Below are 22,911 nucleotides of genomic sequence, written 5' to 3'. Positions count from 1 at the left end.
ATGGTTTAGTGGAAGAAACAGAATCAACTGCGGTAAGAACAACACATGTGATGATGTAGGTATGTACGAAGCTCGGTGACCAATGAAGAATGCATTTGTTCTACCCAAAGCGGGGGTATAGGAGAAGTTTCTTGGGGGCGCCGTTGGAGCTGGAACGGCAAAGCGGCTCTCGAGGAAGATTATTCCTGACATGTGGCGTCGTGCGGTGCCTGTGGGAAGCCGGAGCTGTAGGGAAGCTGGGCGGTGAAGCCTAGAGCTGGGGAACTGTCGGTGCTGAGGATGGAGAGGAAGGGCCAGATCATGTGACTCGCTAAGTCTCACTGCAACATTTGTGTCTTAGAGCACAGGCTCTCCCAGGGTGCTCTGAGACAGGAGGGGAAGGAATGCTGAGACTCTGGGTGATAGAAGAGGGTGACGTGGAGCATTAGCAGGGTATATGGTGGATACCAGTGGTAGATGACCGTAGCTGAAAACATTGCTAACTCCTAATTTCCTAGGTACTGCTGTCCTGTGGTAACAGGATGCCATCGGCATTCTTACCCCACGGAGATTGTTTACCAGTTCCGTGGGAGGCCTTCAGCGTCTCCCTTATTCTCCAAAGACTGAAAGGTCTACATGACCATCCCTCCTCACTCTACCTCCAGATTAGGGAAGGTGTAATTAGTGACCATGCAAGGGAGTCACTTGCTCAGCTAATGGAGTGAGTCACTGCTGTAAATAATTAGACAAAGAAGAAACGGGAATTCCCTGGCAGTTCAGTGGTTAGGACTCTGCGCTTCCACTGCAGGGCAGGGGGCAAGAAACTAGGGGTTGGGAAGAGAAGAGTGGGATAAAGTATAATAGAGTATTTTTTTAAATTAAAATTTACTTTGTTTTTTAATGTAGCCTTAAGAATATGACAGGGGAAAAGAAATGAAGCTGAGCTAAGTACCTATGGGCTTTAAATACACTCCTGTGTCTCCTGGTGTGAGAAAAGAAGAGCGATGAGCTGGGCCCAGTTTCCTGTCAGTTCTAAGGTGCTCTTGCCTGGGGTGATGGAAGCTAAGCCTGTTTAGAATTCCTGAGTATTGAGGAAAGGGGTTAAGTAACTTAAAGTTTACTTAGAAACGTTTTCCATATCAAGTATCCAGGTTATTCTGTGTCTCAGAACATGTTAGGACTATAGAGTTGGAACGAGAAAGACAATCTAATTAACAGCTTAGTGTCAATTATCGCAGGCAGTGTGATCCTTGAATTAGCCCTTCAGGCATGAGCAATGATTAAGGCTTCCCATGTCCTGAAAAGGAACTTAATGACATTTTAGGTGGCAAGTTGACAAGGCACCAGAGATGCTTTAGGGCACAAGCAGCCTTGTCACACTCTCTTGAGGGGGTTAAGCTGAGGAGGTGAGCTCTGATGGGCGATGGCAGTCTGTACTCACCTGTAGATGTCTCGAGCCATTCCGAAGTCTCCGATCTTGGCCACCCTTCCAGGGCCTGGACAGGTCAAGAGGCAGTTCCTGGCAGCAATGTCCCTGGGAAGAAAAAAAATGAGAAAATGCATTTCCTAATTTTATTCTTGAAAAGATAAATGTATAATACTCAGCACAAGGATTTTCACCTCCAATCTGAAGGTTCTCTTTTCTTCCCTATAGTTCCTTTCTACATTATACTTCAGTATGAAAGAAATAGCTAAGCAATTCTAGGTCTCAGAACTAACAGGGAAATGGAAAATGATTTGGGGAGATGATTGAAATGTTTAATGGGATAATAATAATGAAAATAACTATAATAGGAACTAGAAAAGTGATTGGCCTTTTACTGTGTACTTAAGCATTGTTCTATGTGCTTCATATCTAATTCTCACAACTCTGTAAGACACAAGGTGCTATTATTATCCTTATTTTATCAAAAACACTTAAGCTAAGAGAAGATAACAGAGGGACATAAGAAACGCGTTTGGCTGTAGGCTATTGTTCTGTACAGATTGCTGGTTGGTTTTTGCTGGTTGGATGAAGGAGTATTCTGGAACAGCATAATTTCCATGACCAGATGCAAGTAGGTCAAAGTATTCCCAAATATTTCTAGTTTTATTTTTTAATAAGCCATTATGGTTTTTACATCTGTGATTTTATCTAAAGCCTTTGCTAAGCTGTATGCATCATAGCTATGTGGCCAAAGAATCGCTTCTTTCAAGTTAGAAAGTTATCTTGTCTTCTTAGTTGTTATTCTCCAGATGGCCTATTCTCCCATAGCACACCTGTAAGCCTTGATCAGAAGCTTTCCAAGATTCATCAACTTCTACTCACTGACTGCTAACCCATTCTTTTTCTTTTCTTTTTTTTTTTTTTTTAATGGTACGCGGGCCTCTCACTGTTGTGGCCTCTCCCGTTGCAGAGCACAGGCTCCGGACGCGCAGGCTCAGCGGCCGTGACTCACAGGCCCAGCTGCTCCGCGGCACGTGGGATCCTCCCGGACCGGGGCACGAACCCGTGTCCCCTGCATCGGCAGGCGGACTCTCAACCACTGCGCCACCAGGGAAGCCCCGCTAACCCATTCTTGACATGCATGTGGGGATTAAGGATGCAGCCAGAAGAAGTCTGGAATGGGTTTCTAATAACATTAAAGTCCTGGATGGGGAAAAAAAAAAAAAAGTACTCCTTGGGGGGAACAGGTGGTGTTTTTACATTTTCAGTTGGTTTCATGAAGGTTCTGACCTTTGGCTGAGAAAGAAGGACATGGAGAATAAACAACTGGATAGTATTAAAAATAGGTTCTGGATAGGGCCTCATGGCTTAGGAGATCAGAACAATGGGTCAGGGTGGGAGATGGATGTCATTAATGCCACTGCCCTGATCCAGAAGGTTTAAGTTGAATTTCGAGGAGCAATGGTGCATAAAATGCCCTAAGGCAACCATAAAAGCATAACATATATGACATCAAAAAGAAGAAAAAAATAGTAAGAGATATAGCCACTGCTTCTCAAGAGAAATATAGTGAAATAGACCAGGAGCAATATTTATGGATCCAGAAAGGTCTTTCCATTGATGTGCAGGGAATGGTTGCTTAAAAAATTGATCTTGAATCTAATGGCAGGAAAGTAAATGTAACACCATAGAACACACCAAGAATTGGTAGAATGACACATATTTATTGAAATGGCAATAAAGCGTGTCCAAAGGAAAGAGATCTAATAGAAAAATGGAAGCATGTGGATCTGGTGAGGGAGTTCCACTCTGAATTCAGCAGGTGTGGTTGCATGGGAGTCTGCGAATCTTAAGGCGGACACTGGGTGGAGGAAAGAGAATTAAGGTAAAGCTCTTGGGGGAGTGTGCCACAGACCTCAAGCCAGTTAGAAGATGTAAAAGATGCTTTCTTCAAACCAATTACCTCAGAAGACAGCTTTGATCGAGATGGATAATTTCTGCTAATAGTCACCCTTTGCTTATAAAGCAGATCATCTGATACATTATTGATTCAATCTTTGACAATTTCATTTCTCAAAAAAGATAAAAGGAGCAACAAACTGTTACTCTGGGATCTAATTCTGACCTTCAGTAACTATTTACAGATATGAAGGCCATAAGAATCTTAAGAGAATATGATCCTGTTATCTTATTATCTGTAATAACAGCACTGGATATAGTCAACATGTTATCATGCCTCTAGGAAAGCAGATTTCAAAACGTCAGAGGAAAGATGGATATGATCCCTCAGTCAGAGAATCTGGATGCTTGGTGACTAATGTGGGAGTGGAGATAAAAAGGCAGAAATGGGGACTTCCCTGGTGGTCCAGTGGTAAAGAATCCACCTTCCAATGCAGGGGATGCAGGTTTGATCCCTGGTCAGGGAACTAAGATCCCACATGCCGCGGGGCAACTGAACCCGTGCACCACAACTACTGAGCTCGCATGCCTCAACTAGAGAACCTGCATGCCACAAACTACAGAGCCCACGTGCTCTGGAACCCGTGCGACACAACTAGAGAGAGAAAAAACCTGCACGCCACAACTAGAGAGAAGCCCGTGCGCAGCAACGAAGAGCCCGCATGCCTCAACGAGGATCCCACGTGCCGCAACTAAGACCCGAAGCAGCCAAAAATAAATAAAATAATAAATAAATCTTTTTGTTTGTTTGTTTGTTTTAAAGGCAGAAACGACCTCAGGGAGAAGTGAAGGGAGAGATCTGAAGTCACCAAGGTGACAGCACATGCTGCTCTCAGATGAGCCCAGATTTAGAGGACGTGGACAAAAGATGGCAAGATGGCTCTAGCCAAGGACTAATTCCAGGAAGAGTACAACCTTGTCATGTCTGAACAACAATAAAGGCCAGAGCTGAGATTTATGGAAAGTTGTGTAACATTAAAAAGGGCAAGAATAACAATGGCAGGGTTGGAGGAGAACAGAAAGAACGGAGCCTGGCTTCTCTTTTACTTCTGTTATTTCTATCAAACACAATGATCTGCAAGTTGGAAAGGCTGAAAATCAACAGGAAGATCTGAAGATCAAAGTGATGACGTGACAGTCAAAGGATGAGCCGATGTGAGCGTCTCGCCTTGTTTCAGGAATGGTTCTGGGAAGCTAGGCCAGTGTATTTCTTGACCTTCAACTTCTCCATTTTTATTAGGGCAGGAAGCATAGCTTGTTATCTACCTACACGCTTTTCTATTCCTAAACTCATACATATTCTCTCATTTTCTACGTTGTATTACATATTCTAATTATTAGGAACATGTCTTATACTCTTGGATGGGTTAATGAATGTTTATTAGTTCACCAGGTTGTTATTTACTAAATTAGAAGCAAATGGTTAGGAAGAGCTTTGCAAAGAGCCTAACAATCTATTTGACTTTTCAGGTTTCAGAATCAAGCTGTCTGCTGAGAGAGCCATCAATGGACACATGGAAAGAAATACGTGTCATCTCTCATGTCTATAGCATTACACATGGACTTGATGTACCAATGCAAACACCATTTAAACACAAGGGGTAGAGTAGAAGAAATGAAGTACAGAGGTGGAGAAAATAATCATTATTTTTCATTTCAGAGTATTTTAGAAAAAAATAATTTATCCAATAAACATTTATTTTGCCCCACTATGTGCCAGTGATACGAAGATGAATAAAACAGGGTCCTTGCCTTCGAGTTACTCATAGTCAGATATGTGAAAATATAAACTCCTTAAACTTCCCTTAAGGAGCCCAGTTTTCTAGATATGGAAACGTTCACATGATCTAGGACTCGACACAGGCAGGAGTCCCTGCAGGGGGTCAGGTATAGCTCATCTGGGTCTCCAGTGCCGGTATGGATGTCTTATGATCCCACTTTACATATGGGCCAGATGAAGCCCTGGTAGAGTGATAACCATCTTAAAGACAAAGCTGAGCCATCCAGACAGCTTTGGAGAGAGACCTACTGCTCTGCTCTGAAGGCGCGACCTGGGCCCCTGAGACATGTGGGGAAGCATACAGAAGGTGGGGGTGGAGCAAGGCCACTTAGACTCACCGGTGGATGAAGTGATTTTCCTCTAGATACTGGCAGCCACAGGCGATGTCCCGAGCCACGTGCAGGAGGTCCAGCATGGCCAGGGAGGAGGGCTGATTCTGTGGCAGACAGAAGTGACCAGCTGATGAGAAGCTCTTGGGGGAGAGAAGATCTGAAACGCTCACTTCCATGCTTTGCTAGGAGGCCACACAGGTGCGCCACCCCCGGGGTCTCAGCCCTGGCTGCACATTCGAAATCACCTGGTGGCTTAAAAAAATGCAGATGCCTGGGCCTCAGCCCAGACCAAAGACTCCATCTCTGCAGGTGGGCGCAACATTTACAGGGTCGCAGCTCCCAGGTGAGTGGGGTTGGAGCCCTAAACCACAGGAACCGGGACTGGCAGACGTCCTGTCCCTTTGCATTTTTTCTGCCCATTCTTCCACCTCAATCTTCATAAACATTTGGATCCCCCAAACGTACAAACAGGCCTGTGGGGAAATAAAGGGGGCTAATATTGTTTTAGAAATGCTCTAGTTAAATGCTTAAAAATATTAAAAAAAATTAATTTTCTTCCTGAAGACCTAGACCTGAAGTGGATTGAAAAAGGAAAGCTTCCAGAAAATGATGGGCAGCTGAAGAGCCATCTCCGGCTTTTCTGCATGATTCTCTTTTGTGCAAAAGTTGCTGCTGTCCCCTCACCCCCGCTGCCCCCGAGATGCACCCCGCCTTTGCCTCCCCACAGCCTGGTGGAGCCCCGGGAAGTCTTTTCTGAGGGCTATGCCCTCCTTGGTGTCTTTTAAATTCCTAAACCCCCGAGTCTGCAGCAACATGTCGTCATGCAGTGTCACATTCACTGCGCTCTTCTGTGCCTATCTTACCATGTCCCCAAGGAAACCTCGAGGCACCTGAGGCAGGGCCCTCAGCGTCCACTTCCGTGGTCTCCAACACGACCCTTAGCTCGCTGATGTGGTTCAGTGAACAAGGGGGTTCGTTGGTTGATTACAGCGGAACTAGGGTTTACCCAGATGCCGGCCACAGACCAGGGCCTCCCCGGGACTCCTTGGAGAGACAGCAGGGGTCTGGAGGCAGAGAGGCGTTTGTCTAGGGCATATGCTTCAATTCTGGGGGGGACGACTCAGGGAGGGGCATAGTCTCTGCCCATGGACCATTGGGCAGTGCCTTACATGAAACAGAGCAAGTCCCAGGACATGATCTCCTTTGATGCAACATCCCGTGTGGTCGGTAGGGAAGAGAGGTTACCTCTGTATTAAAGATGCGAGGGCTGAGGGCTCAGAGAGGCTCAGGTCACACAGTCAACAGGGTGGAGCCGAAACTGCCCTGAACTGGGCTTTAAGGATCTGGGTTGGGGGAAGTAGGATCCTAGGTGTTAAAACTGAGTTTCTCGGGAGAGTGTGTCCAAGAAGGGCCGGAGTAGCCACGGGCGCAGCGCACGGTACCCAAGTGAATACGGATGCAGCACACAGATGCCGTGAGGGCACATTTCGGTGCTCGGTTGAGCTGAGCTGGGCTTCATCCTGCTCGTCCCTTATTGGCTGTGTGAGCTGGGGCTGACCGCTTTGCCTCTGTCCAAGCCACCGTGTCCTGGTCTGTGAAATCAGCATGACACTCTTGGCCTCACTGGATTGTTAAGAGCACCTACAGTCAGAGGTACAGAGTGAGTGCCTCACAGAGGGCTCTGCGGTTATGGAGGGGGCTGCTCCCGGGACCTTGTCAGGCTGAGAAGTACTGGGCACTGTGAGAGACAGTTCCCTTTTCCTGGGGAAAAGGAAAGTAATATATTTCCAAGGGGAATATGCACCCATCTTGCTATAGTATTAGAACAATCCTTTCTCTCCCGTTCTTTCAAATTGCTTTTTCTGTTCCTGCCAAAGAGGACCCGGTCCAGCCCCCGGGTGTCACTCAGGATGCAGGGACCGATGACGTCTCAAATGCTGCATGAGTCTGGTGTGCTGCACGGACTAAATCCTCCCATGCATTAGCCCACGGGCCGGGATTATGTGGGCTCCCTGTCTCTGGCTGCTCAGAGCAAATTAACTGCACCGCTAATCAGTCTGAACAGAGCAGACAGTCGGTAGCCCATGGGCGTGTGTGTGTGTGTGCGCGCGCGCGCACGCGGTGGGGGAGGCGTGGATGCTGTGGCAAAACCTGTACTTAAAACTAGCAGTGCAGAGTGTAGGCGGTGTGCTCAGTGTCATTTCTATCCATCCTGGGCAAAGAAGGACTTGGAACCAGGGTTTCTTCCCCCTATTTGCCACTGAAGGCGGCACTTCCTTTGGCAACTCGGGCAGTCATGGTTATGGGTGTAGCCTGCCCAGTACTCAGAGAGAATTTTGTCCAGTATTTCCCAAAGCAGGCTGTGGGATGGAATTCAATCAAACAGGCATGGGAATTCCTGGGTTAAATAGGCTCCTTTATCACAGAAATTATCAGAGTCTTTGCTATACGCTAATGTGTGTTGAGAATCAGTAAGAGAGGAGTGTGCGTGGCTCTGATATTTGCTTGACCAAGGAATGCTTTTGAGCATGTGTGTGAGTGTGTAGCACCTCAGGGTACCAGAGTTCCCTTCAGGGACACTGTTTTGACCAATATCCTACTTTTACACGGGAGAAAAGAGGCCCACTGAAGTGGAATAATTTCTTTGCTCGCAGTTTCTGAGGGGCTATTTCCAAAGGATAATGTATACACTAATAAAAGACAGAATAATATTGATATCTGTTCCTTCCCTAAGTAGCTTCTGCACTTAGAGATGAAGGGTCACAGGACATGGGGGAGGAACTGTTTCACCAAGTGAAAAACAGACTAGGGATATATTTTAAAATTGACACATATGAGGGTAAGAGGGAAAGATGAAAGGAAAAAGCAAAGAATGCAGACAGGGGACACAAAATATTAAACGTGGCAAAAATCCATTTTGAAAAGTGATGAGATGTGAATGGTGCTGGGCCCTCATATTCCTGGCTCCTGACATGGCCGAGAAAATACCCCTCCACGCATTTTGGAGGCGGCATTGGTATTTGGCAAAGTTGAAGCCAAAGATGAAAACCTAAGCATTAGTTGCAATCAGAGGTTCTCACCTCTGTGCTGTTCACCTCTGACATCCAAGAAGCCATCTTGTACTGAGCCTCTTCTCTAGAGCCATTACCTACAGGATTACCATGTTCCAAACAGCTATAGACACTATAGCGGTCAATGACCGCCACCTTGAATAAAGAGATTACTGACTCCTTAATGGTCTTTGTCATTATTGACTGAATCAACTGATATTAAAAGACAGCTACTAGGGGCTTCCCTGGTGGCGCAGTGGTTGAGAGTCCGCCTGCCGATGCAGGGGACACGGGTTCGTGCCCCGGTCCGGGAAGATCCCACATGCCGCGGAGCGGCTGGGCCCGTGAGCCATGGCCGCTGAGCCTGCGCGTCCGGAGCCTGTGCTCCGCAATGGGAGAGGCCACAACAGTGAGAGGCCCGTGTACCACAAAAAAAAACAAAAAAAACAAAACAAACAAACAAACAAACAAAAGACAGCTACTAGCCTACATCTGGCATATACTAAACCCTCAATAAAAACTTGTTCAACAAAGAGAGCATCTGCAAAGTTATTTTGACATTAAAAGGGTCCTTCCTTCTTGAGGAGGTGGGGTCCTGGGACCAAATGATGTTTTCCTCTGTACAAATGAATTTCATTTCCATGATAGACATGGTTGGCCCAGGTACCCGTTCTGTCTTCTGAGTCTGTATATCCATCATTACTTCATGTCCTTCTATCCTGATGGTCCATGGAGCCACTGAGCCCCGGGGATGGCAGGAAGTGAGTACAGAGTGCTCGTGTGACTCTGAGTGCCCAGCCGGGTGCCTGCGCACATCAGGTCATCATCAGGTAAGCCCGGAGACTCAAGGACTTCAAACAAATGAATCAGGTGGACTTCAGGCCTTTGAATCCAGTGAGCTCCACAGGCTGGAGGCACGACTCTGCCCACCCTCTCCTCAGGGCGTGTATCTCTCCGGCCCTGATGTCCATCAGCCAGCCCCTCCCTTCTTCATCACGTGTAGGATTTGCTGATATTAACCCCCTCGGGTCCACTTCTAAATCGCACTCCTTTCTCACAGTCAACCTGACCCCCACTCCACTAAGCTGGATTTTGTGGTTCTGAGAATCATGCAGGACACCTAGCAACCTCCTCCCCACCTCTCCACCCCTTCCACCCACGGCCGGAAGTTGCTGCTACAAACACATTTGCACGGGGTCACTCTGGAGGCTGTGATCCGACGTTTTAAATCACCCATCGTGGGCAGTACCTCAGGAACGACCAGCTCACCTGAGACGAGTGGGTGTGTAAAGCGGTAAGGAGGAGGACTGGGGTGCTACCAAGACCTGGGGGCACGGTTGGCAGGGAGAGCCACACAGAAGAGCAGGGTCAAGGGTTAACGGGCAGATTTGGTGGGGGGGATCCCAACCCTTAGAAGCGGCTCTCCCAAGCGGAGTCGACCTTCTGCTGGCTGTGGGCATCCCTCGGGTGGTGCCTGCAGCTAGAGGTCGGAACTCGGCAGCACGCTCCTGCTCTGAGCCTCCTTGGGGTGGCACTGGGGCTGGAGGTGGTGGGAGATATCAGCGACCTGCTTTTCCTTGCTGGTGCTTCGTTCTTTGAGACAACATTCAAATCCTCTTTCATCATCAAGGGAGAGAGATACCTTTGCCTGCAAGTCCTCGGACTTGCCAAGTGAAGGGTTCCCAGATTCCCTTTACAAGGAGGTCACAATACTTTCTTGTCCTCAAGCCCCAGGAATCTCCAGTGGGAAAGCCAGAGCTATGCCTCTGCCCAAAGTGTGATACCATGTGTTCCCTGTTTGACGTCTGCCAGAGGCACTGCTTCCCAGCACCGCTCGGCCTTGCTGGGTGCTGGTGGGAAAGCCAAGGCTGGTGCCCAGACCTGGCAGAGATGCCTGCATAGCTGGCGGCATTTGCTCTGAACAACCCCCCCCCCTCAACTTGGCACTCAGGGCTTCTCGAAGGGGACCATCTGGATAAACAGCACAGCAGGCTGGAGAGAGCATGGAATCAGGATCCACCAGACCTGAGCTCTAGCCCCAGCTCTTTCACTTCCTGTGCACCTCGGCAAGTCACATGACCACCCTGAGCCGCTGTTTTCCCGTCTCCAGAATGGGGTGAGATCTGTACCATCTACTTCATAGGGTGGTTGTGAGAAACGTGAAAACTCCGGGGAGGAGGGTGATAATGCAGACGAGGATTACCGTGAGGTGGGGTTAGTTCTCTCTGCCCCTCCCCCAGCCCCCTTCCTCCTGCCAGGTGTGCTCAGGTGCATATACACTCATCTTCTCAAGGCGTTAGAGCGGATTCCTCTTAGATGCCGAGAGAGGTCACCCCGAGGCTTGCGGGAACGGTGTGGAGGCTCCTAAGGATGCGGTTTCTAAACTGAGCCTGAGTGACGGTGTGGACTGGAGGAGGCGTGACCTTCCGAGGTTTCCGCAACCACTTGGGGTCCTCGTGCGGAGAGTATTCCACTCTGGTCTTGCTGTGGCAGAGCGGTTGTCGGTCTTTCTCTGCTGTCCTGGGGGTGGGGAGGGTACAAGTCTTCCCCGTGGTTCTCATAGTCCAGTGGCAACCAGAGGAAGTCAGGTCCTAACTCAGGGGTCTGCTCTGCTCCAGTTTCCAGGGTCCAGGCCTCTTGAAGAGCCCGGCAGTGACAGGAGTGGACAGCTGGACCCCGGGCTCGCCCAGTGTGCTGTATTTTATAAATATCTCTGTCCGAGATGCTCTAGCCTAGCCCGAGGAGTTCACGTTGATGCTGAGGTTAGAGGGGGCTGGCTGCCCTAAGCAGGTTGTCCAATGGCCAAGCAGGGCTGGGCGTGGGTGGGTCACTTAGGTTTCTTCACTCCCCCGAGCTCTAGCCCTTTAACCATAACATGTATGCAGCACCTTCCTAAATACCCCAGCACTCTACTTTGATAGTAAAACTACAAGGTCAGGATGTCCACATTTGAGAGATGAGGACAGTGGGGTTCAGAACGGGTGGATGCAGAGTGACCTGCCCCAAGTCAGTTGGTTGAGTGAGTGACACAGCCGGCATGAAAGTCCCCCCACTGTGCTTGTCCCTAGTTTTGGTTTTCCACAATCAGCAGGCCACAAAAATAGATACAGCCTGGAGAAGCTGTTGCACAAACCTTGCACAAGCTCCCTGGGGCTGGGCTCAGCGATCAGCCACCTTCTGTCCCCTCTCTCCCGCCTTTCCCCCAGATCCGAGCCCATGGGCCGACTCCCTCGGTCCCACTGAGTATGTTGCTTCCCAGGCTGCCCACCCTGGCTCCTTCCTCCCCCTGCTCCGTCCCCTGGCACAGCTACTGGGAAAGGCTGATTCTCACTCACCGGGCGAGGGCGCGTCTCTCGGAGGAAGGACTTGAGGTCTCCTCCCGCCATGAGCTCCAGCAGGATAAATCGGGGCAGGGCTTGCAGACTCACCCCGATACAGCGCACGATGTTCTGGTGGTTGAACTTGCTGCAGAGCAGAGGGGAGTAACCGAATTTAACTGAGCTGAGTCTGGGAAAACCTTAAGTGGGCAAAGCCGGGTACAGATTTATGCTTTCAGAAGCCACATTTTGTAAATGCTTTCTGTAAATGTGGGAAGCAGGGCTCCCAGGCTGGGCCTAAGCAGAGGATAATCCGGCTGCTGAGCAGCTGGGAGAACCAGAGGGCAGGTCTGGCAGGAGCTCAGCCTGCTTGAAAGAACTTGCTTGGGGGCGAGGGGGTGAGGAGGAACTTGGGTGAGCAGGTGGGACGGGGGTGGGGAGAGGAGGGCTTCGAGGCTGGGGCGCGGACTGCTGGCCAGGATTCACGTTTGGGGTTTGGGTTTTCAGAGGAAGGCCTCAGGCGGAAGCTGCAGGAACTGCTTCCCCGAGGGACTGCGTGAGACCTGCCAGGTGACCGTGTGTGGAAGAGAACAAGGAAGAGGGCCACGGATCCCACTGTGGACTCCTCATGGGGGCTCTGAGATTCGGGTTTTCTTGTTAACGTGATCCTATTGGGACACGTGAGGCAGCGGGGCCAGGGAACTCCACATGGGTGCACGCGTGCAGAGGTGACACACCGGGTGACTGTACACCCAAATATAATGCTGCTTAGTTACTGCCAAGTACGGAGATGGAGTGATTCGGGTCTCCTTCCATCTACTGTCCTACTTTCCAGGTTTTATTCAATAATCACATACTACATGCTCAGTCAGAAAATACGTCACTTTTAAAGCAGGAGCTGAGCCTGCTGCTATCCTCCTATGGACCCAGTGCACCACACGTGCTGCTCTGGACTCGTTCCACTTCTGTCAAGGGGAGACCTCGGGCTGCCCCAGCCTTCAGGATGTTTGAGGTTCCCCAGTGCACCAGGAGGCCATGAGCCTGGCCAGATCTCAAGGTCCAACATCTGCTGTCAGAGTCCCGGCCACTGAGACTCCCAGTGGGGGGCCCCAGATCCACCAATTGAAGGGTCAGGCCAGCTGGGTGGACCAGGGTGGGTGCCTTCTATCACTTGGGGGCCCATTTCCTTTACATGAGAGCTGAGAGCTGGGGTTGGCGAAGCACCTGGTGGAAGAGATACCTGGAGGAGGATTGTATCTTCTACTGTCAACAACCAGCATGCCTGTTTCTTAAGAAAAGGGGGAAAAGAACCAGTTGGTGACACAGGGATGCGGATTGAAGGTGGAGCGCTATCGATTGGATTCTTTTTCTAAGACAGCCATCTGGGGGCTGGTTCCACTCTGGTAAGACGTGCTAAGAATTTACAGAGTCTCCTGTTGGAGAGGGAGGGGTATGCTGCAGGACAATCCTGTTTCCCTCAGAGATGTGCCTGTTAGAAACATCTCGTGTCCCTTACAGGCTTGGGGCAGTGGTGTGGGGTGTCTCCCTGTATCGTTACCTGATGATCAGGGCTTCCATGAGGAAATCCAGTTCGTCCTGTTCGGAACACACCTCAGGCAGCGTCTGGGCACAGAAGGGAGGGTGGGAAGGAGAAGGAGGCTGTGAGCCGCAGAGGTCAGAGGCTTTCAGCAGAGAGCCACACTTACTTACAGAGACCCCTGGCCAAGGTCAGGCCTCTTACCTTTACAGCCACTTGCAGGGGGCTCGGGTCGTTGGGCATTCCAGACACCTGACCTTCATACACCTCCCCAAACGCGCCGTGGCCCAGACCCCTGTTCAAAGAGAAGGCGAGATGAGACAGGGGCACATTTAGTGGATGCACATGGGAGCCAGGGGGGTCACGCACACCCTCAAGGGTAATGCCCTCAGTCTGGCTTTGCTCGTCGGTCCTGGGCCTCCATTGCTTTACCCGGCAAGAAAGTTTCCAGGATTCAGGACACTGGCTGGACATTCCTTCTGTGAACACTTACTGAGCCTCTAATATTTGCCAGGGACCTAGAGGGGACTAAGGCTAAGCCTGCCAGGGAGGCTTGTGCTCCCTGGGGCCGGGGGTGAGGGGCATAGACAGCTGGTGGACACCCCCTGGAGTGTGCTTGATGAGTGACAGACACGTGCACAGGGTGCTCTGGGAGCTGGGAGTGGGGAGGGGAGCAAGGCCTGGGGAGGGGCACTTGGGTGGATTTTGAGGAGAGCCCCATTCCTCCCATCTAATCCTCCTCTCATTGTACCAACCCCATGTGTATATGGGGTGTTGAACAAGCAAACACCCCCCCAATGGCCCTGAACACTGAACCTTCTCTCCCTGGGGGGGGGGTGGGGGGGCTCCGAGGGGTGGCTTTACTGGCTTCTTGCTGCCGGAGGAATTCGTGGTGCAGGGATGGCATCCGGCCCCCTGGAGCTCTCCCTTCCCTGCCTCCCCCACACCCCACCCCTGCCCCCCAGGACAGTGATGGGCACTCACCGGATGAGGGTGATGTTTTTCCTGGGCACCTCCTTCAGGTCACTGATGGAGGAGGTTTTGCCGGCAAAACAGTAGTTGGGGTTGTAGTCGGTCATGATGGTGGAGGTGCGGAGCTTGCTCAGCTTGTACTCGGGGCTCTGCAGCTCCATCTGCATGGCTTGCAGCTCCTGGTGCTTCCGGCGGTACACTGCAGACACATGGAGGTCAGCGCAAGGTGGCCCGGGCCAGGCAGCCAGGCCACCTCCTCCAGGAAGCCTTCCTGGATCTCCAGCTCCTCCACAGGGATCTAAATCTTTCCATCACACTTAGTCATACGAACAAAATGATTACAGATGTGAAAGCGTACCTCTAATTGAAAGATGAAAGTAAATGTAAAGCTTAAAATCATATGAATGGAAAACATTTATTGTATCATGCGGGGCAGAGGCACATTAGTTTCGGTCCTCTGAGAAGCAGACCCAAGACAGGATTCAACAGGCAAGGATTTTATTAGGGGAAATGCCTGTGAGAGATAATTGGGAGGGAACCCAGGAAGGCTGGGAAGCCACCATACTGTGTTGAAAGTCTGACCCCATGTGAAGGACAGGGTGAGGGAAGGTTGAGCAAAGACCCTAGATGGCCATTCAGTCTAAAAAAGTTCCAGCAAGGCTCTTGCTAGGTTCTGGATCCGAAGTCGGCTGTCAGAGGAGTCCCATGTCTCCAGGAGGGGGCCTGCCTTAGCAGCTCTGCTCTGCCCAGGCGCTGGGTGAGGCAAGCATGGCAATGGATTTGAGAGTACAGCTGGGGTTCTTGGTCACCTGTGTTTCCTACAGTTGAAGAACCGCCAAGCCACATAGCTGGAGACCGTCACAGAGTGAAAGGTCTCTAAACTGGGTCTAAGCTGGTGCCTGAGTTCTAATTCTGCCTTTGTTACTTACAAGCTGTGACACTGACAAGCGACACGTGACCTCTTTGGATCTCAGTCTCCTTCTCTGTAAGCAGGGACAATAACTCCTGCCCTGTCTCTTAAAGCCCCACTCCCCATCCCCTAGGTTTGTGATAATGAAATGAATTCACCAACATAAAATGGTTTTGGAGGGAATTCCCTGGCGGTCCAGTGGTTAGGACATGGTGCTCTCACTGCCGGGGTGTGGGTTCGATCCCTGATCGGGGAACTAAGATCCCACAAGCTGCGCAGTGCCACGAAAATAAACAAAGGAAGGAAGGAAGGAAGGAAGAAAGAAAGGAGGAAAGAAAGGAAAGAAATGGTTTTGGAAAGTTCTAAACAGCTTTCCCAGTACAAGTGACCACTATCACTGTTACTACTATGTGTGAGAACATTCTATATATAAGGCAGACTCCATGGGAGGTGACTCACAGGGCGGGGCCGGGGCAAGTGAGTCAACTCCTGTGCGCTCAGCTCCTCCTCTGTGAAATATGCCAACCGTGATCATAGGGTTCTTTGAGGGTCTGGTGAACTAAAATGTGTCAGTCACCCACCGTGTGGTAAGCGTGCAACCAGTTAGCTCCCGTCATCCTGCCCTTTGCAGGATGGCATCGTGGGGATCACATTAGCTGCCACCTCCCTGTCCCCCCCAGATTCCCTGCCCTCGAGCGGCTGGCCTGAAAGTGCTGTCCGGAGCTGAGCCTTTCCTTCTGCTTCCCCTCAGGTCCCTGCCCACCTGTCCCGGGCATTTCCAGCAGGAAGGGCCTGGCTGGACCATGCAGGGCCCTCTGCGACCTGCAGGTCAGCACCCCTTGGCTCTCTGGCCTAATTGGAAACACTCAGAAACCAGCTCTGCATTCTCTGCATGGAGTGGGGAAGGGCGGGCTGGAGGCGTGACACAGGAAGCGAGCCAGACTAGAAGAAGCCCAGGTCTGATGAGAGCTGAAAGGGAGGCCTGGGGTGGGGCTGACCTTTAGCACTCTGAAGAGTGCCCCCTCCTTGAGCAACCAGGAGGCTATGCACAGGGCTGAGGTTCAGAATCATGGGCTCCTAGGAACCAGGGATGTGCCGGGGGGTGGAGTGAGGGGGCCTTCTGTTTTGGCTTGGCGCGGGCTGCCCTCATCACTACCCACCCAGAGTGAAACCTCAGCATCCATGGCACAGCCTGAGATGCTATTTCTTTCTGCCAGATCTGCCTTCCCTGCCCCGCTTTGGAAGTGCTGGGGCTCTGGGACACTCACCGATCATGATGCCGGAGAAAGCCAGGACGAGGGCGGCCACGAGGGCAGAGGTCACGACGGACAGGATCAGCGAGAGTGGCAGGTGGGGCTCCGGGGTGGGCGACACTGGAAGACAGGTCCCCACGGGGCACCAATGACCACACGGATTCTCCTCTGAGCTGGCCCCAAGTCAGAAAGACCCTCCCCGGCCTTGGACACCTGGACCACCATCCTTTTCAGAGGACCAGGGCATGAAGCAGGTTTGTCCTGGTTTTACAACTTTCAACAGTAGCTTTTGTGGGGAGGGAATATGTAAAAGGGATAAATATCAAAATCTGGACATTGATCCAAAACATCAAATGTGCATGACAGGGTGAGGATGAAAGGTGAGCCAGCAGTGGCTGTAGAAGAGATTCAGGCGCCGTAGATGACTACAAGCTCAGTACGACCCAGCGATAGAGTGTCCCGGTCAGTTAGACTGTAGAGGCTGAATTGATTCTCTGTCCACGAGCGCACCGGGCCCAGCGCATGGGAGGGAGGGCCCGGGTGCACACTGGCATCGACCACACCGAGGCACCGTGCCTGGGCCTGGACACTGCATTTCAAAAGGGACGTTGACAACTGGAACACCAGGATGGGAAGGAGGCATAAACCTGTGTCCCATATGAATGGATGGAAATAAACGGGTTATTTAATGTGGAGAAGACTTGAGGAGGAGGACGGCAGCGCTGTATTCAGATGCCATGCCTGAAGGGCCACCGTGAGCAGGGAGCCCAGGAGTGGAGGAAGCTGGAAGGGAATGGGTCTGGCGCTGTGACTCCCCGATGAGATGCTGTGCCTTAAGAGTACTGAGGTCCCTGGCGCTGGGGTGTCCAGTGGAGATGGGCCGGTCCCCTGGTGGGGATGTGGGGGTCACATCCGGGATTAGGGGTGGGACTAGGTGACTTGCGACTCCTTCCTGGGCCGTGACCCACCTTTCACACACAGGTCCCTCTACCCATCAGCAGAGCACTGATGCTGGAGGCAGACAGGGGTGTCAGGAAGTTTACAAAACTGCATCTGAGGTGTCCCAGAACCAAAGAAACCAGCTGTGGCTCAAGCTCTGGGCTCCCTCCCCCACCCCCTTACCTATGCAGGAGACGCCGTCCTCGGCCAGCACTGTCCCGTGGTCGCAGAAGCAGATGACCCTGTGGCTCTCGGGGTCCAGGTGGCACTCATCTACCTCACAGTGGCTGCAGTTCAGGTAATGCTTAATATTCACTTCCCCGTGGCCCTCCATCACTGGTGAGAAGGAGGGAGGGTCAGCCTCGGGCGGAAGCCGCCCTGCACCCCACCCCCAGGCTCTGCGCTCTGTCTCCAGCTGGTCAGGGTGGGTTTTCTGGTTCCTGCTCCTACGTCCCATTGCCGCTGGGAGCGCTGCCTGTGCAGGAAAGTCCACAGCGCATCTGGTGAGGGGAACTCAGACAGAGGACAGGCAGGCAAGTGGGAGGGTCCACACGAGGGTTACTTAGGTTGGTACAGGTACCGGGCCTATTACTGTTGCATTTTCTAGGCCTGGCCAGTCTTCTCCTTCTGTGTCCAAGTCAGACCACGCATCCTGATTTCCAGGAAACTTGGTGAGATGACCACTAAGTAGACTTGCCTGCAAGGGACCCACGATCACACCTTTGTGTCCTGGACTCACATCAGTAGCCCTGGAATTTTAGCTGGGAGGGAGAACTGGCCTAAGGAAGCTGGTTCTGCCACCTGGCAGAGGGGGTACCTTTTAAAGCCGGGGTGTACAGGATGCCCAGTGGATTGATGAAGGAAACCCCATCCTCCCCGTCCATCTCGGGGTCATTGTTTGAGGCTGCATTGCCACCTGTGGCAAACCAGAGGAGAGTTGAACGCAGAGGTGGGTGCCCACGTCTGGACACACGTGCGCATCAGTAGGGCAGGCAGCGGGGTCAGGGAGGGGCCTCGAGGGCGGGGCGGTGGGGGGGAAGGGAGGCTCAGGGCACAGGGGCTGCACTTGGGACTCGGCTCAGTAGAAGCCTGGTGTGCGGGCCACTTTCTCCTCCAGGTCCTGGCCAGCTCCCGCTGGGGGGTCTCCACCACTCTGCTGGGCCCCCCCAGGAAGCAGTCCGTGTTAGCAAGAGTCGGAAGAGTTCTAGTCTCCCCGGGCTGGGTTGGCCCCTTGGCCCCTCTTCCAGGACTGGCTGGGCAGTAGCACCGAGGAGTGGCTGTCCTGTCCCATCTGGTCAGGGTTGGGGCAGGGGGGATGGGCCCCTGTGCCTCTAGGCTCCTGTCCCTCCTTTCAGTGGGGGTTGGGTTATCTTTGGGCTCCTCCCCTTGGGCTCCTCCCACCCACCCTCGGCTTGGAAAAGAAGAGCATCTGGTCAACACGAGCATCTCACACACAGCGTAAAGCAAAACACGGACAGCACATCACAGCGCGTGCATGCATTGTGTCCTAGTCTGTGGGGATGCTTCTCAGCTTCAGAAGGCTCTTCTGCTCTCCTCTGAAACCCAGAGGAGAGATGGGGCCAGGGGCCTGCTGCTTGCTGAAAGGCTGGGCTGGAACTGCCCGCAGCTGCCCTCAGGACAAGCACCCATCAGCAGGGGGCATGGCGCCCTTCTGGAAGCTGGCGGGCTGGGGCAGGAAAGGGAGTGTGGGGAGTCCGTGAGGCCAGAAGCTGCACACCAGGCCCTCAGGGAGTGGGCTTGGCAAGGACTCGGGCCTGGCCATCCGAAGGGAGGCACGGGGTAGAGGGGTCTGGCCTCCAAGGCTCTCAGGCCAGTGCGTCCTTGGGGGAGGCCCAGAGAAGAGGCTGGGAAGCCAAAGCCCCTTTATCATTGGCTTTGGGGGAGATCAAGAATCATATGGGATCTTCATGCTGTCCTATCGAAACCTCGAGGCAGGATGCTGGCTCGAAAGCCAACACCCTGCCTCTGGCTCGTGTGGTGGGGCTGGGAGGAAGGCGTGCACGGTCACATTACAGTCCACACTGGGGGTGGGCCAGGGGCGTGCAGGCAGGGGCCGGGGGGCGGACAGGGAGGTGAGGTGCCTAGGACTAAGTGGGGAGGGCAGTGACACCTTGAACGCGAATCATCTTTACCTATATATCCTCCGCCTCCTCCACCTGAGGAGCACCCCCCTCCACCCCCTCCGAAACCCCCTCTGGTCTCCCACCCCCACTTCTTCACGGCCTGGGGGCAGGAATGTCCTCCGGTGGCACCTTCCAGCAAAGACTTTCCAGACCAGAGCAAGGAAGTGTTATCATTCCAGCCACCTCCGCCACCTGTGGGAAGAGACAGAGAAACGCCTAGGTGAGGGTGCTGGCTGGGTTTGGGCAGCTGCTGGGCCTGGCGAAGGAAGCGGGGCTCGGTGTCTTCGAGGGGTGCTTGCCCCTGTCCAGTGCCCAGGGGCCCTGTCCTCAGTGGGGCCTGGGGCCTTCAGAGTCCACGGCCGAGCGTGCCCTTTGCCCGAGGGGGAGCTGCTCCGGCCACAGTCGTGCATGTCCTGATGGGAGCCCCTCGTGCCCCAGCTTCTTGTCAGGCCTCTGGCTCAAGAGCCCGGCAGTGTGCTCGGTGAGGGACGGGGGAGGTGGAGGGGACAGGCTGCACGACTACTAAACTCTGCCTCTGCCTTCCCTCTATGCCTGCCAACTCCTGAAGCGCCCGGCCTGCGTTTCATTAACTGCTTCCCATCTCAAAGCACCGGGACCAACTGTCAAAACCCTGCCGAGGTCACGGCGGTGAAATTCCTAGCAGGAGCCCTGGATTAAGGCACCAAATAACCCAAAGTGCTTTAATTGTCTGCTAGGCAAGAACTTCCCCGGTCTGAGACTTGGTTTCCTCACCTGTCACTTGGAGATAATGAGACACCTCATGGGGTGGATGTTAGGATCAAAGAAGACAGGGAGTGTATGAAATATTTTACAAACCGCCAAGTGGAGGGATCGTTGGGCGTTTGTCAGGCAGGACACACACAGGCAGAAGGCCTCACGCTCTGAAGCTCAGGCAGTGTCTTGCCTGCCTGCTTCTAAGGAGCTGCTCCGAGGTCAAGAGCAAAGAGAGCTGTGGGCGGAGGCGGTGATGCTCTGGCTACAGTGGCAGCAGCTGGAGCTGTGCTTCCCAACGCCTGGGCCTGCTCTGAACTCTTGCAAACGAAATGCTCTTTACAGAGCTAGGTTGAACGTAACTGTATCTTAAGGCCACAGGCAGACCACAGTACATCTCTCCCGAGGCCCTGGAAATTCCAGGACGCCCACCTTGTCTCCCCATATTGTTTTGTGTGGCATTTCAAGAGGCAGTTTACTCCAGAAGACCCCAAAGCCCTTTCTGCTCCAGCAGACGCTGGCAGGTGGGAACCGGGAGAAACAGCTGTGCGCGTGTCTGCTGGAACCGTAAGGGTTAACCTGCCCGGAAGGGTCCTCTGGGAGAACTTGTGGCCAAGGTTCTTCTGGACCCAGAGGGGGCAGCAGAGGGACGTCTAGGTGGGGAAAGCTGCAGACAGGGATGACTATGGTGCTAGAAAGAGGGAGACAGGTTTCAGGAGATGAGGTCGAGGTCAGGAAGAAGCTTGGGTCTGGAACAGAGACAAGCAGAGCTGAAATGAGGTCCTGGACAAGTCGTGAGGACCTTCTGTCAGCTTCGGAAGCTACAGGACTCCAAGTGTTTGGCCTCCCTTTGCCAGCCAGAGGGTGGGTATGGGGCCAGTCAAGGTGGTTGATGTCACGTGGTGGAGGGAAGGCCCCGCAGCGCTGTTAGCCGGAAGTGGGCTCTGCTGGCTATTCGGGGCCGTGAGCTTAGTGAGTAAGTTAGGATGAGATGGGCCTGATACCAGGTCTGCCCTCCTGCCGGGAGCACCCTACCCTTGCGTCCTGCACAGTCCCCAGCTAAGTTGGTTTCCGACCCCCACTCTTTCTTGCAGCCTTCAAGCAAATGTGTGGAAAAGAAAACAATGGGCATAAAAATAAAAACAGCAACAACAGTGTTTTAAAAAACGGATTAAGTACGAAACAGCTTGGCCATCTTGAGAAAAAAAATCCACCAACTTTCCATGAGCTTGTTGACTCTTCTGTAAAATGAAATGATATGTTTGGAAAACCCTACAGGACTGTTTTGAAAAGCACATGTATAATAGATGTGGAAGTGCTTTGTAATTTATTACATGCTGGACGGATGTAAGGGGCACTGTATCACTGCGGTAATTCCTCGCTGTGACCGCTTCTCCTCTTTCTTCTAGCTCTCTTTCAATTGAAGAGAAAGTCTGAGTGTTTATTTTAATTAATCTCAAATCTTAAACGCCTTCAAAAATCCTCCCTCGATCTGATTGTGGAAAAAAGAAAATACAAAGAGGAACGGCTGACTTCGGAGGAATCAGAGAATTCACATCCCCTTTGGTGTCCGCCCCCGATTTCTGCGTTGCCGGCTCTCATTAAGGAGACAGAGAGCCCAACCATGGAGATTCCAGAAAGAGATTTTCCAGCAAGGAGATGTGTGCACTGGCAGCCTGGGGCCCGGAAGCACAAAAAAGCCACAGGGGCCCGGGGGCCTGACTCTGCCCAGATTCCTTCCACCTGCTCACATCCAGTTGCATTTGGTAAAACCCGGGGACGGTTGGGTTGGCGGTCAGACTGCTGCCGCCTGCCTCATTTTCTCAGTGACCTTCTGCAAGTCCAAACCCCGTGCTGGCAAGGGGGCCTCTGGGTCCCCAGCGTGTGGCCTGCCCTTCCTCTCTTGATCCCGGTACCAGTATCCAGAGCTCCCAGCATCTCAAGGGCCAGCGACTAAGATGCCCACAGGTGTGTGATGGCGCCCGGCCGAGCTGAAGCTCACACAGTCCCGGGAGAATGTTCTGGGAGAGGGTGGGCTTGCAGCGGTTTACCTGCGGCTCCGGAATTGCCATTCAGCCCTAGAACTGAGGAGTTATTCTCCAGTCTCTCTGGGTGGAACGTGTCTGTCTTGGCTCCGTAGGCCCTGCCGCCACCGCCGGCCGCAATGATCAGGGGCACTGGCACTCCATCCTTCATCTGCCCAGGGGAGACATTCAGAGATTGAGCAACCGAGTGAGGTTCCCACTCTGGAGACCCCTGAGCAATTTAAATGTGGCCGAGTGTTTGCTGGGCAGTGGGTGACATCTCAGTGGTCTGAGGGCCCTGATCTCATGTTACAACAACCCATCAGCTCTTCCATCCCCTCCAGCCCCGGGCTCGTGTATTAGTCCAGGTTCAGCACGTGAAGCAAAAGCACTAGGAGATAGAAATGTTTCTGAATACGAGGAGGCTATTTCTACAGCCCCTTTCCTGAAGTTCCTCTCTAGCCTCAGGGGTCTGGCAGCTGGTGTGCAGAAGCAGGTCTCTCTCCTCTCCTTCCTCTCTCCTTCCTCTGCACACTCAGGGGTCTCTGCTCTGATCC

At 52.4% G+C, this 22,911-nt stretch overlaps 1 protein-coding gene across 2 annotated transcripts in view; it reads right to left on the bottom strand.

The window, feature by feature from the left end:
• The window catches only part of ALK (ALK receptor tyrosine kinase), a 729,733-nt gene that overhangs the window by 12,585 nt on the left and 694,237 nt on the right, over positions 1–22,911 (bottom strand). For both annotated transcript variants that reach the window (XM_029231576.1, XM_029231577.1), the window contains exons 16-26: positions 22,382–22,526; positions 19,608–19,790; positions 18,272–18,370; positions 17,638–17,790; positions 16,531–16,635; positions 14,365–14,551; positions 13,585–13,675; positions 13,402–13,466; positions 11,862–11,991; positions 5,483–5,580; positions 1,421–1,513 (exon numbers count right to left, since the gene is read on the bottom strand). In XM_029231576.1, coding sequence (XP_029087409.1) covers positions 1,421–1,513; positions 5,483–5,580; positions 11,862–11,991; positions 13,402–13,466; positions 13,585–13,675; positions 14,365–14,551; positions 16,531–16,635; positions 17,638–17,790; positions 18,272–18,370; positions 19,608–19,790; positions 22,382–22,526 — 1,349 coding nt within the window. The remainder of the gene's footprint in view (positions 1–1,420; positions 1,514–5,482; positions 5,581–11,861; positions 11,992–13,401; positions 13,467–13,584; positions 13,676–14,364; positions 14,552–16,530; positions 16,636–17,637; positions 17,791–18,271; positions 18,371–19,607; positions 19,791–22,381; positions 22,527–22,911) is intronic.

Source organism: Monodon monoceros, unplaced genomic scaffold, assembly GCF_005190385.1.
Source record: "Monodon monoceros isolate NGI ecotype Baffin Bay Population unplaced genomic scaffold, NGI_Narwhal_1 Super_Scaffold_19, whole genome shotgun sequence".
Classification (NCBI taxonomy): Eukaryota; Metazoa; Chordata; class Mammalia; order Artiodactyla; family Monodontidae; genus Monodon; species Monodon monoceros.
This window is presented reverse-complemented; position numbering and strand designations above follow the sequence as displayed.